We start from the raw sequence: 14808 nt of genomic DNA, 5'->3' as shown, positions 1-14808 counted from the left end.
CCAATGCTCTTGACTCCTATATTATCTACTTCCCTCCTGCCATGGTTTTGTAATTTTCCCTCCTGCCTCCCCATCAAGGCATTTCAGAGCCCCAATGGAAGCAGGGTGGAGTGAGAGTGGGAGGGTGGAGAAAGGGCCACAGGAGGGTTTTGTTTATGGGGTCTGAGCAGTTCTGGCCTAGAAGATGGTGCCAATCCTAACAGGCTCCCTCCAGGCAGGTTAAAGAACTGGGGTGCAGAGTGGGGCAATGGCTGCTAGACTGGGCCAACCAAGTTTCTTCCCTTTTGGTTAATCCTTATCTTAGAAACACAGGGTTCATGTCACTCAGGAATTCCATTCTCCTTCTGCCTTCCCCTCTCTGTCTACAGAGAAGGTAACTCTCCATTCTTCTAAAAGTTCCTCCGTCGTGTAGAAAATAAAATGGGTATGAAAAAATATAATTTCCATATATTTACTGGTGAAACTGCACCAGTTACATTTCTTAGATGCCTCCACTGAGTTGTACAGGACACTGCTCTCCCCGCTCCTACAGCCTCTGTCCTTGCCTGTATCTGTTTCCTCCATCTGTGCCTAGAAAGGCCCCTAGCTGAGCCACATTTGGACACCATTACTTGTGTGCATTTGTCAACAAGAGCCCAGAGTCACTGACCTGCCAAGGGCTTGTTCCCAGGGCAGGCCGTGTGGAAAGGGTGCAGGCTTGGATGAGAGCCCTGCCTACCCTCTGCTCCTACAACATCAGCCTGCTCTTTCACTGCTCTGGACTTACTTTGTAGAATTGCCTAGAAGAGGTTCTGGTAACCCCAGGTGGAAGCTCTCACCTGGATGACATCTTATGGGTCATGTCTTTTGATCTTTTTTCAGAAGGTGCTAAAGAGACAGAAACAAGCAAAGCCACCACAGAGCCCGAAACAACGCAGCCAGAAGGGGTGGTGGTCAACGGGAGGGAGGACGAGCAGACCGCAGAGGAAATTCTCAGCAAAGGCTTGAGCCAGATGACCACCAATGCTGACACGGAAGTTGACACCTCTAAGGACAAAACTGAGTCGGTCACCAGCGGCCCCATGTCCCCAGAGGGCTCACCTTCCAAATCTCCCTCAAAGAAGAAAAAGAAATTCCGAACCCCATCCTTCCTGAAAAAGAGCAAAAAGAAGGAGAAAGTGGAGTCCTGATTCGTAGCACCCTGGGGCTCCCATCTGTATCCTCTCTCCCACCTTCCCTTCTCCCATCTCCACCCCTGGAAGCACAGGGCCAAGGAGGGATAGAGTAGGACCCTGGACCACACTCTGATGGGGAACATAGAGATTGCCCGACCAACCCCTCATTTACAATTCCCCCAGAGAAATCAGGTGACTTTCCCAAGGTCACACAGCTAGTTAGTGGCAGAGCCTGCACTGGAATTCAGGTCTCCTGGCTCCCAGTCCAGTGCTCTTTCCACTACCCAACACTGCCTAGTTGTGGGCTGCCTTTGTGAGGGTGCTGCCCCCTGAGCTGAACCTCGGGCAAGAGGGCAAGAGTGGGCCACAAGCTCTCACAGGCTCAGACTAAAAATCAGGTCAAGGCTTCCCCTGAACAAGGTCCTTTTCCTCATGGGAACCCAATCTCCTACTGACGGAGCTACCACTATGTTTAGAAATCTCTCTTCTCTTTTCATAGGGTCCCTGCCTTGCTGCTCACAGTAACCAGACAAACTGACCTGTCCCCTCCACCAGAAGTTAATCTTTGTTCCCAAGGACTGATGGCTTAGCTTGTGCTTCCCCAACCACTAACCTTGAGCTTTCTTCATGGAACCTCCTGAATTATGGATGGAAGAATTGTAAAAGTTGGCAGACACAGGGCAAGCCAAGCTATCCATGGAATGGGAGATAATTTAATCAATATAAGATGCCAGGAGCTTGACCCATTCAAATTGTGTATCTCAGGAGCTTCCAAAGTAAAACCAAATTTAGGTTAGAAAACAGTTGTCTCATGCTCAGGGCAGACATTTGGGGAAATGTAGGTCCTCTGTTGGCTTTGGGTTATATGAGGATGATAAAAAATGCTATCCCTTTCTAGCTTTGCATGACACATGGAGCTCTACCCACCTCACTGCCCAGCAGTGGGGTGTCCCCTGACTTTCCCTCAAACCCAGAAGCACTGGTTCATGGACTAGAACTGGCCTCTTACCCTAGGCACCTTGGCCTTGGGTCCTTTGGATTCCAACTCAGTCACTCTGGTGATGAACCTTTCAGGATTAATCAGATAGGCTTAGGTGTCCTAGGCCCTGTCACTATGTCCATCCTGGGGCCTAGTAATGGCCACAGCTATTGTTTTAAATGCTAACACTGTCTTTTCATATTCTTCCATGGGGTATTGATTAGTGAGCATTGTTGGCTCCTAAAAAATAGACAATCCATTCTCTTTAAAGCACAGTGTCTTCAAAGGATATTTTCCCTCTTCGTCCTGATTATTGTAAAAGTATTTTTGAAAGTTCTTAATCATAGTTTTCCATGTTTGAGCACTTACTGTATATAGAGACACTGTGCAGGCTTTATATACATTACATCCTTTAACCCTCACGTAATATGGGTAAGATTAGTCCCATTTTATGGGAAAGGAAACGGAGCCCCCAAAAGGAAAATTGACATGTTCCAGGTGGCTTGGCTAGAAAGATTCAGAGCCTGGACTTAAATCCAAGTCAGCCTGAGTCCAGAGCCTTTGCTCTTAATAGCTGTGGTGATCAAAAAATCTCTAATCCCCAGGGATGGTGGTTTTAGTCCAGGCCCCATTTTTGTGACTGGTCTCCACTGCATAATGTCAGTTTTGGAAATGAAGGCAGGAAATAACCCGGGTTCACCCTCATCTGTGCATGTTAAGTTCCTGGTTAACATTGACTGTGGCCAGGCCAGTGTGGACCTCTGACAAAGGAGATGCAGGGGATTTCTGGTTGGGGCAGGAAATACCATTCATATTTGGACTATTTCTTGAGAAAAAAGAAAACTGACATGACTAAGGAAAACCCAATGCTGTGTCTCTCCAATGCAGATTCCCAACTGCTACCCCCATTTTCGTCCCCTGAGACTCTCCCCCCCCCCCCCAATTCTGCTTTCTGATTGGGTCTTGTGATGGACAACCCAATGATCAGGGGCACTGATGCCTCAGAAAAGTCTGTGATATAGGAAATGCCTTTAAAAGCCAATCCTTTGATGCCTTCTTTATAAAAGTAGACTTCACATTCATTCATTGGTCCCTTCACAATATTTGTTAAGCACCCACTAAATGTCAGGCATTATGCTGACATTAAAAGAAAACAATCATTGTGACTAGAATAATAAGTGGCAAGCAATGTTAAGTAAAGGGTGGAGTGGACACAACCATTGATGCAGCTTTTTATGTTTGAGTGGTTGTAGCTCAGAGATATGTTGACTGACTCTGCATTCAACAAATTCTCTTTATTCCCTTTACAACAGGGAGGCCTCATTCAGATGAATATGCCAGAGCTTGTTGGAATTTGGGCATTGTCCTTGGACTTTATGCCATGAGTCCACCTCATATTTACCCATTAAATAAAAAAACCCACACGTATGAGCTTGGATTATGGGCCAGGCCTGAGGGCACCTCATAAGTAAAGTAGGCACATAGACAAGTTACAAACAGGCAAGGGTGCAGAGGTGGCATTAGGAAGCAATGATTTATTGTCCTCTGGGCCAGAGAAACCTTCCTGAAAGGAATGATAGTTGAGTTAGATTTTCAAAACAAAGAGGAATTTCCTAGGGGACAAAAGGGTAGGCAGGCCATTCCAGGATGAGGGAAGAGCATGTGTAAAGGCCCAGAAGCATAAAACTCCATGATGCGCGCATTGAGCACAAGGTGTAAGGTGGGAGGCAGGGGTGGGGTGATCGTTTCACAGATGGACAGGACTGAAGCATAAAGAAATTGTAGAAAGTATGGAGGAACTAGACTCTATCATGTAAGCGGTTTGGAGCCACTCAGGACTTGTAATCAGGGTAGAGTCGTGATCAGCCCTGGATTTTAGGAAACCTTTGGTGGCTGAGTGGAGAATAGACTTAAAGAGGAGTGGGCTGGAGGCATGGACAATCTTCTTATAAGGGGGCCTTTCTGAACGTCACTACTAAACCATGTTAGGTGACCTGCCTCACACATTTTCCCTTAGAGCAAAAAGTGAGCTTCCAGCACAGAATTCATTTCCATCAAGTGATTTGGATAAGGCATCTTTAGAAAGATTTTCGACAAAAAGAGGGAAATCCTATATAATAAAAGCCTAATATGCAAATCGACCAAACGGAAGTACAATTGGTGGAACGACTGGTCGCTATGATGCACATTGACCACCAGGGTGCAGGTGCTCAATGCAGGAGCTACCCCCAGCCCGCAGGTCCCTGGCCAGCCAAGGCGGGTGCCAGTGGGGGGCCCTCCCTATAGTCCCACTGTTTGCCCCGCATGGGGAGGGAACCAGTGGCAGCAGCAGGGCAATTGGGAGGTGGGGCTGGCCGGCGAGCGGACTGGTGCTGCCCCCCCCTCCCATCACCCCACCGGTTGCCTCCCACAGAAGGAGGTGACCAGCAGCAGGGGGCAGGGCTGGCGAGCAAGTGGTGCCAGGCCAGCCAAGGCAGGTGCCAGTGGGGGCCCCCCAATTGCCCCTCCAGTTGCCTCACAGATTGGCCCTGATCACCGGCCAGGCCAGGGACCGTACCTGTGCACGATTTTGTGCACCAGGCCTCTAGTATTCAAATAATTAGCTCGGCTTCCAGTTCTATTTTGGCTTGTGTAGAGTTGCTCTTCCCTTGTCTGTATTGGATGTGGCGCACTTAGCTCCAGGCCTGAGGCCGTGCACTGGATGCTGTTGAAGCAGATGTTCAGTCCAAACAGGACCAAAGGCGTTTAGGGTGAGAGGTGGGGACGTTGTCTTTGGCTCTGGTTAAAAGCTGGCTGAAAACTTGGACCAGAATCTGTCTGGAGAAAATGTATGTACGGAGAGCTCAGAATCAGTAGGCAATAGTTCATTTCGAGCTGGATATGCCGCAGAAAAGGAATGAGACGATGGAACCAGTCTGCTGTGCCGTGGCCTGCTGAGCTGGGAAGTGGAGAGGTTTTGAGGCTATTTCCACGGAAAGATGGGCAGGAGGGGGAGGGGAGCAGAGGGAGGGGAGATACAGAGAGACAAGCGTAGTCCCAGCCACTGTCCGTGCACGGTGCTGGCACCCAGCAGTGCTGTGGGAAAATCATCCACACCCGGTGACCTTTCCTCAAACTGCAAAAAGTGCAGCCTAGATACAGCCACAGCCCAGATCTGGGCTCCATAGGAGCCCCTTGGCCTGCAGGTGGCGCAAGGACCTGTCCTACTTTGGCCAGGTTACACACAGATAAAAGTAACCTTCCTCGACCCTCCTGTAACAAAAACAGGGTTCCTCTGCAAACAGAGATGTTACTTTTGAAGGACTTGGTATGTTTGGATGAACCCCATTGGAAAGCATTGTCCTTATACCACTGACATGCATTATACTGGGCCCGGAAGCCTGCTTCCTGTGTCTAATACTGGGTCACTCATTCCTGAATATGGCAATATAGTCATTCAGCTGTCATTTGTCAGTGTCATAACAGACGGCTACCACTTTTGTCAGCACGGGGGAGGGGGGCGGGGGGGCGGGGGGGCGGAACTGCTAGAAAGCCACTTCTCTGATTACATGGACTTGAAAGAACCATTTGCCCAGGAGCACAATTCACTTTGGAAAGTCTGAAAGATGAAAAAGAAGTGTGGGTTTTTCCAGGCAGATACGCATAGGGATAGATGGACACATGGCCCACATGTCTGCCATCTTTTGCACAAGTGTGACATTTATGTTCTAGATCCAGGCCGAGAGTGTTCCGTTTCTGACTATTGGACAAGTGAGAAAATGCATAGCACCTGTTTCTTTCATGCGGGTCAGCAGAGCCCGTGAGCTGGCCTGGCACAGCTGCAGCTGACTTTGAGCGTAGAGGAGATAGAACCCAAGCAAACTAAGACAACAGAACTCAAAGAGTCTGAGAAGAAATGAGAGAGGAGATAAAGCCATGCCCTGCACACCCACAGAAAGGACAGGGCACCTCACAACTCAAAACCTGCTGGGACATCTTACTGCCAGTGTCCCCCATCTATCCCGAAAGGGATAATGTAATGTGAGATTAAGTCAGAGGCCTTGAACTGACTCTAATAAAATGTGCTCTTTGGTTATTTATCTGCACGGGTCCACTCACGCTACAATACAGAAAGCATACACTGTAGAGCGTTCATTTCAAATGTCCTGTTAACCAACCTACATCCACTTGGATGGGAGGTGTGTGTGCATATATATATATATATATATATATATATATATCCAGAAATAAGAGCCCACATGTAGAGCCCTGTCACCAAGGCATACCCAACCCTCCTGAGCCTCTTGCACTGAGAAACCACCCTCAGCCAGGAGTCAGCGTGGGGATTTTGGGTGGGGAGTCATTCTTCAGTGGAGAAAGCTCCTCTCATCATTGTTATCAAGACTGCCTTCTCATTTTAGGAACAGTTAGAAAGAACCCACAGTTGGAAAAAAAATATGGAGGTAATGGTTCTTATTGATTCATACTTAGGTGGAATCAGGTTTTGTCAAAATGATGATTGGTGCCATTGTCCTTCTAGATGCTCCCAAAAGTTGGATCGTGGCTTTGAGAAATTGGGGCCTGAAGATGAAGGAGAAATGGTCGCTGTTACTAACATAGGGAGGGATTCAGGGGCAGCCAGAGCCAGAGCCAGAGCCTCGGTGTGAGAAAGTCCTCCTGGCTCCTGGCTCACCCGTTTCCCCAGCGCCAGGATGAGGCCAGCTGCCGCGTCTCTGAGTCGTGTAAAGAAAATGTGAGGGTTTAGGTGGTGGTGGTGGGGAGTAACAATAGAAGAACGCTAATCCCTTCTCCCCTCTAGCAAATCACCTTGTATAACGTTTAGAAGCTCAAAGGCCACATCTTCCCTTTCAAAGTGGATCAGACGGAGGACCACAGTTGGACCATGGACAGAGGGGCCACATTTAAATACTTACCAAAAAGGGAACTATATTTTGGGGACCCCATCCCCACATTTCAACTCCACCTCATGCCTCTAGGGCCTGCTTTGGTGAGTGATTGTTTGATGTTGGTGATCGGCTCTGCCTTTAAATTCCCCGGATCTGTGCTACAGCTGCCCAGTCCTGTGGACGTAATGGTCACCCTCCCACGGCAGAAGGGACAGGGAGAGCCTGGGCTGGCCTGGCCGGCGCGTGGGGTCTGGATAGAGAGTGCGGCGTTCTCTAAAGCTGTGGATGGTTTGGTGTTCTCTAAAGCTGTGGATGGTTTTGGTGAAGTGTCTGTGTCTGACAATCGTCTCCTGTGTACATACATTGTGTGTGTTTAGCTTGTCCTCGTATTGTGACGTTTCCAATAGGGTTCCATGTAAATGCCCTTCCTGCTACTGAAATGCCAGCCCCGGTCACGCAGCAGCTCCGCGGATGGGTTTGCCTTTCTCTGCGCTAACACTTTTTGAGCCACTGATGTGCAGGATTGATGATTAGTTTCTTGGGCTTTTATTTTGCAATTTTATATATATATATATAAAACACACACATATATATATATATATATTTATGGGTTGGTTTTGTATCGTCTTCTGTTCGAATCTCTGAGCACCAAAGCTGCCCTTGGATTTTCAAGAGAATGCCCCAAAGCCACTTCCGCCCCCCACCCCCACCCCCACCTCCGCTCTGGTGTTTGTGGTGCCGGGTGGTGCCTCTGCCCGTGGACTTCTGTATGTACGTGCTGTTATCTCACCCGCAGATATGACCCGAGTAAATCTACCTTGCTTGGCTTCCTTGTGTGTGACCCGTCTCTGTCGGCCACGAGTTCTGCCAGCTCCCAGGGCGGCAGAAACCAGAGAGGGGGTCCATTTATGGAAACATCCGATCGCACCTTTATCCTTGAAACCATTCCTCGCACATGGAAAGCTGGACATGTGAATTGAGTTCCGAGGGGGAAGAGAGGCAACAAAATGCTCCAGACCCCTGAGAGGTCTGGCACGTGGGTTTGCAAACAGCTCTGTGGAGGAGGAGGATTTAGATGGGGGGGGGGGCGGGGGGGGGGAGGAGTTGCAAAAACATACATGCAGGTCCGGAGGGGAAGCAGCAGGGGCAGACTGGGGGGCAGGGGTTGGAAAGGGAAGGGGTGTCAGGCCATAATCAGGGGGCCTGGGAGAGCCCTCAAGGGGTTGTCTCTCTCCCCCAGAATGGAGATCCTGGGGAGAGAAAAAAGAAGAAAGAGCCCATTTTGCCCCTCTCAGCTCTTCACAAATCAGGAGCCCAGGACTTCTGCGGATCCACACACAGAGGTCAGGCGTTGGTGTCTTATACACAGCACTTCATTTCAATCCCGCGGAAACCCTGCGGGTGGTCCTATCATTATCACCCGCTTTACAGTGAAGGCTCTGTCCTAGGAGTTCGTGTGCCACAGGTTAACGTGTGGTGACGCCCAAATTCAAACCCAAGTCTTCCAGGCAACCAAGCCCCTTACTCTTTCCACCTCTTCCCACTCACTGCTCCACAGGCGTAGTCCCGATCATCACCCCCAGCCCACTGCTTCCAGGTGACCTGTTCTCTACACCCAGAGACCCTGCACCCAGGGACCCTGCACCCAGAGACCCTACACCCAGAGACCCTGCACCCAGAGACCCTACACCCAGAGACCCTACACCCAGAGACCCTGCACCCAGAGACCCTACACCCAGAGGCCCTGCACCCAGAGACCCTACACCCAGAGACCCTGCACCCAGAGACCCTACACCCAGAGACCCTGCACCCAGAGACCCTACACCCAGGGACCCTACACCCAGGGACCCTGCACCCAGAGACCCTACACCCAGAGACCCTACACCCAGGGACCCTGCACCCAGAGACCCTGCACCCAGAGACCCTGCACCCAGGGACCCTGCACCCAGAGACCCTACACCCAGGGACCCTACACCCAGAGACCCTATACCCAGGGACCCTACACCCAGGGACCCTACACCCAGGGACCCTGCACCCAGAGACCCTGCACCCAGAGACCCTACACCCAGGGACCCTGCACCCAGAGACCCTGCACCCAGAGACCCTGCACCCAGAGACTCTGCACCCAGAGGCCCTGACCCAGAGACCCTGCACCCAGAGACCCTACACCCAGGGACCCTACACCCAGAGACCCTACACCCAGGGACCCTGCACCCAGAGACCCTGCACCCAGAGACCCTGCACCCAGAGACCCTGCACCCAGAGGCCCTACACCCAGAGACCCTGCACCCAGAGACCCTGAAGCTCCCCGGCTCCTGTGGGCCTAACGGCAAGGATCCCAGGCCCTCCCCTGCCCCAAAGCCATGTCTTTTCTCTCCTGAAGTCATGGAGAAAGCTGCCTGTAAACAGCACTGCCCAGCTCTGCAGTCTCACAGCTGTGTTCACTGACCAGGCCAACGACCAGGCAGTGTGCTGACGCCCTTTGTAAAGCTCGCTGCCGTGGAAGGTGGCGATGCAAACATGGGAGCAGGGTGCCCTCTGCCTGCCAGAAACGCTGAGGAATTTCTTCTGAGTATATAGTGTAGTGGAGACCCGCTCCCACTTGGACACTCAGAGCCAGCTGGCAGCAGTGGGTGGGCTGCGGTGCAGGGGGCAGGGACACTGGGGAAATGTGGTGGGCACCTATCCTGGCCTGAAGAGTAAGGTGCCAGGATTCACGCTGCAGGAACCCTACTGCCACTACCAAGGATTTCCACCAGGAGGCGACATTTCCCTTCTCTGCTTCCACTTTGCAGAAACAGTCCCAAGCAGCCCTGGTTCTATTTTATGGCCCCAGCAGTGCTGTCATGGACCTTCCTCTCTTTTATTCACTAGCAAAGCGGTCAAGGATGAGCAGTGAGCCCCTTACTCCTCCAAGACCAGGAACCTATCCAAATGCCTTAACACTTATATCAGCACTCCCTACCTGGTTTCCAGAGTCCCCATCTTTGGGCCACCTGCCCCAGGGCCAGCCTGTTGGGATCTGTTCCCCCGGCCAAGAGGTCATACGTGATAGTGAGCAGGGTTCCAGGGCTCTGGAGCCATGCTGCTTGGGCTGACTCCTGGCCCGGGTTTGTGAGCTCTGTTCCCTTGGGTAAGTCACTTAAAATCTCCAAGATAGTTTCCTCCGCTGTAAAATAAGGAAATAATCAACAATCAGGGAAAAATCAGAACCTTGGGGACTAATTTTTTATTATTTAAGATTTTTGGATTGTACATTGGGGAGGACACCATACAAATTTTCACTGCTTCAGATGTCTATTCTTAAAACGAATGCTTAACATATAACCAAACATACACACAGACATGCCCACACATATCAACATACACAGAACCACAAGCATCCCCAGACACAGACAGTCACACTCATGCACTTCCAGCATCATTCTAAAACAACTTAAAATTTATTATCTCCTTTTCCAGTGTTTGATCTGTTCGAAAGATCCTGTCCCCAGAGCAAGCTCAGGAGTCTCCCTCTAGAGGGGGGTCTCTGCCTTGTACAATCTCAGCCTGCAGCAAAGGTTGCCCTGACCAACATGACTGCCTAAACCTTTGGTGGTGCAGGACCAGAGTATACTTGGAAGCTCACATACTGTATCTCTAAACACTGACACATTTTAAATCAAGTTAAATGTTTTAAGTATGTTCTATCCTACTGCCTTTACAAATATTTCTATATATAAAAGCCTAATATGCTAAGTATCCAACGGATCAATTGACTGTTCAGTCGACCACTCAACCAGTCGCTATGAGGCGCACTGACCACCAGGGGCAGATGCTCCAACTGGTAGTTTAGCTTGCTGTTGGAGTCCAGCCAATTGGGACTGGGTGAGATGGGCTGGACACGCCATGGAGCCAACCTCCCATGTTCCCTCCCCAGCCTCTAAAATATTTCTTCTAATTAATTTCCTTTCAATGTGCACAAATTCGTGCACCAGGCTTCTAGTATATTCATAAGAAGGTGGGAAGGCCAGGTTCAAATTTAGAATTCTCAGTCTCATTGGAGTTCCACAGACGAGAGTAGCAATGTCGGCAGAGCTGATCCCTGGGCTCTAACCAGTAGCCTGAGTCCTATTACCCTTCTCTTCCTGATGTGGGGTCCATCCCTACCACAAGTGGCCTTGTGTGCACCTGCATGGACAGCACTCATGTCCAAGCTCTGTCCATCCCCCCAATACAAACAGCTGTCTTTGGGCCACTCTGGGTCCTTGGGAATATCAACGCCAAGAAGAGCCTGTACAGATACTAGAAGCAGGTGAGGGGCTGTTTGGGCAGGGCATCCTGGGGTCCTGGATAGCCAGAGCGTGGGGCAGCACCAGATGGGCATGTCCCCTTGGCCCTGCTAACTCCATCCCCATGGAGGTGTGGCCAGAGAAAGGGTCAGAGCAGGACCCTCTGTGGTGCAGCATCCAGGGCTGTATTGCTGTCCTAAGTCCGAAGGAGGAGCTGGAAAGCAGTGGCTCCCCTCTGTGGAGTTCCTGAGTACAATAACTAAGAAGCAAACGCTCACCATGGCTTTGGGTGGGACATGTTTTGTTATAACCAGGAGATCTGGTCCTGGATGGCTGGCTGGTTTGCCGAGTTAGTGAGGGCAGAAAGAAACCAAAGCCCCCTCTTGCCTTCTCTCGGATCTAAACACCGGAGGAGCCTTTCAGTGATACTGAATGGAGCGGGACATGGAACCCACTCACGGTGTTAATATCTTAATGGTGAGCCATAACTAGTCTATCCCCCTCATTCTTGGCCACTGAAACATGATAAATACAGACAGGAAACTGGCCTGTTGGTTAGTTCACCATCCATCTGGCTCCCCCCGTTGTAGGGTCAGAAAACTCACTTTGTCAGATCACCCAGGAGTGATCCGGCGAAGAGGCCAGCTTATTCCCACAGATGGCACTGTTAGGTGGCCACTCCCTGGTGACACGAAGGGAGGCACCATCTCCCAAGCACTGAGGCTGCTCCAGGGAGAACACTGCAGGCCTCCAATCCCAGCCTCGGCATCACAAGTCTCGTTAGTGTCACTCCTGACCATGGCATTTGCTGACCTGGCCTCTAGTACCGGGCCGGTAGCCTTACTGTATTGTCTGTAAATACCATCCATGAACCACAGCTGAGCTCGGGGTACAGACGTGATCACACCTCTTATTTTTTCCCATTGATTTTTCGGTCTACTTAAGACCCTATTGGCAGAAAGGCCAGCATTCCATTCTTCAGGCTTCTGCCAGCTGTCTCTAGAATTGTCCCAGCCGCTAGGGGAGGACTAGGCTGAACCCAGCATTCAAACACTAGGAAGACAGGATTGAATCCACTTCTACTGGTGTGACTTTACTGAGGCTCAGGGTGGCTGTGAAACAGCTCCCACACGATCCCATGGACGCCTGACCACAGCTGCAGAGGTGTTCTGACACCGGCCCAATCCCTGCAGAGATCGAGGGCTCCCCAAGGCAGCCCAGCCCAGGTAATGTAGGTTCAGATACCCCTCAAACTAACTCAGAGCAGTAGAATATCGGAGCTGGAAGAAGCCCCTAAGGTCTCATAGTTTACTGCCCCTCCCTCATTCTACAGATGAGGAAACTGAGGCACAGAGAAGCAGCTTGCCCAAGGTCACATGGCTACTCAGTGATGGAGATCCAGAAGGTGCCAAGGGTAAAGACTCTCTCCAGAAAAATGCATATACACAAAACCTTGTGTATATGCTCCCAGGTAAAGAACACACCTGTACTTAGTGCCCCTAAATGCTGGTCTGTGTTGAACATGTCAGGTGATTAGCCGGCAGTTAAGTGGCTGAGAGGTGGCTCTGGAGCCAGACTGCTTGGGTCCAAGTCCCAGCTCTTTCATTTACTATCTGTGTGGTTATTAATGTCCTCACTTGTCAACTGGAGATAATAATGGTGCCACCTCATAGGCTGTTGTGAATATTAAATGAGTGGTTTGTTGAAATCTCCTAGGACTCAGCAGGACATGTAGTGGGTGCTCTCTATAAGTACCGGTATCCACTGTTGTCGTTTTATCACCAAGTGAACCACTAAATGAAGAACAACAGCATCAACAATATGTTTTTTAAATTATTTTAAAATCCCATGAAGAATGTTTGATTTCATCTATTCAGGTTTGCAATTCAAGACCCTAATAGCAATCACAAATTACTTACTTTTGAATAAACATATGTTGTTGTTTTTTTATTGATTTCAGAGAGGAAGGGTGAGGGAAAAACATCAATAATGAGAGAGGATCATCAATTGGCTTTCTCCTGCATGCCCCCCACTGGGATCGAGCCCAAAACATGGACTTGTGCCCTCACCAGGAATTGAACCTCGACCTCCTGGTTCATAGGTCAATACTCAACCACTGAGCCACACAGGCTGGGCATGACTTACTTTGGAAGAAATCTTGCTTCATGTCCTAAATTCTCACTAACTACATAGACTATTCACTAGGCAGCAGTTGCTTTTGCAGAAAGTTGGACAAAAAATGTTAAAAATAGCATAGGCATCTGGGTCCCAGGTGAGTTGGGTAAGACCTGTCACCCAGGTTGGGAGAAGCAGCCCACCCCTCCCGGGCTCGCTGTACTGCCCAGCGGTCTCCAGGGGGCGCCCTACCACACAGGGATCCAGTTCCTTCATTCACATTCTTGCTTGAGAGAGACTGCCCTTTCCCCATGGATCACACCACTTGTTTCACATGACTTACAAGTATACCTTTTGGATCTGGCCCGAACAGAGTCTTCAGCATCACCTGCTGGGTTCCAGGACACCATCCTGTGGTCCCATGGCCCCTCACCTACTCTTCACCTTGTCCTTCAACACTCAGAGCAAATGTGTGCTTCTATGCTTCACCACCCAAAGCAGGGTCTCTCCATCCTCCGTGCCCTGTAACTGCAGCACCCAGCACAGTGCCCAGGGAACCTGTGTGGAGGGAGGAAGATCTGAGAACCTGGGGTGCTTAGAGGTGCGCCTTTTCCATTGCAGGGGGTGCGACGGGCCCTGGAGACGTTTCTCCTAGCTGTTTATTCGTAGGCGTTCAGCTGAGAACTAATGCCCAGGTACTGTGGAATCTGGATGTCACTACTTTAAAGGTCGTTAATTACACAGTCAACCATCTTTTTAATAACAAAGGCAGAACAGACATTTCGCATCCCACACCCAATTTTTTCCACTTTCAGATAATGTGTCTCAAGCCCTGGGAAGGGGGAGGAAGCAACACACAGCATACTAATACTTTTCAGTTATCTTCCCACTTTGACGCTTGCTTTTCCAGAACTGATTAAGGCTACAATGGGTTGGCTTTCCTTGACTGAAGGGTTCAGAAGCCATATGGAGGGCTTTGAAAGAAACAAAACATTTTCATCTAGGACGTTCTAGGCTGTTCCTCCCACATAAGCCACTGGACGTCTGACTAAACCTTGCACAAGCGCCAGCATCAGGGAAGCTGGGCCCACAGATACAACAGCCTGCGGTCTGGGATGGAAGGCAGGAGGGCAGCCCGAGGCCGAACGCCGGGCCTGAAACTCCCCTTCACCTCTGTGCGACGTGGAGCTTTCCCAGACACTTCTACACACTGTGTCTCATTAGGTTTTCTTATCAGCCTGCCAGCCCTGGCTTTCCCATAGCAGCATCTCAGCTTCCCAGCAAAGTCCATCTTTCTCTCCAGGCCTTGACTTTCTCATCAGCACAATGGGCTCCATTGCAGTACCTGCCCCGGGATAAGGCAGCTCTTGCATAATACCTGGTACCAGCAAGTGCTTCATAAA

General features: G+C 50.2%; 2 protein-coding genes across 2 annotated transcripts in view; both read left to right on the top strand.

Moving 5' to 3' along the window:
* The window catches only part of ADD2 (adducin 2), a 93709-nt gene extending 92540 nt beyond the window's left edge, over nucleotides 1-1169 (top strand). The window contains exon 16 of the mRNA XM_054727965.1: nucleotides 862-1169. Within this exon, the coding sequence (XP_054583940.1) occupies nucleotides 862-1169 (308 nt within the window). The remainder of the gene's footprint in view (nucleotides 1-861) is intronic.
* A 6035-nt stretch (nucleotides 1170-7204) lies between these two features.
* LOC129151927 (salivary glue protein Sgs-3) lies at nucleotides 7205-9321 on the top strand. The gene is made up of 2 exons (XM_054728536.1): nucleotides 7205-7340; nucleotides 8639-9321. The coding sequence occupies exons 1-2, from the start codon at nucleotides 7205-7207 to the stop codon at nucleotides 9319-9321; spliced, it is 819 nt and encodes a 272-aa protein (XP_054584511.1).
* Nucleotides 9322-14808: the final 5487 nt, after the last annotated feature.

The sequence above is a fragment of the Eptesicus fuscus genome, chromosome 16, assembly GCF_027574615.1.
Source record: "Eptesicus fuscus isolate TK198812 chromosome 16, DD_ASM_mEF_20220401, whole genome shotgun sequence".
NCBI lineage: Eukaryota > Metazoa > Chordata > Mammalia > Chiroptera > Vespertilionidae > Eptesicus > Eptesicus fuscus.
Note: the sequence above shows the minus strand (reverse complement) of the source record. Positions and strands in the feature narration are given on the sequence as shown.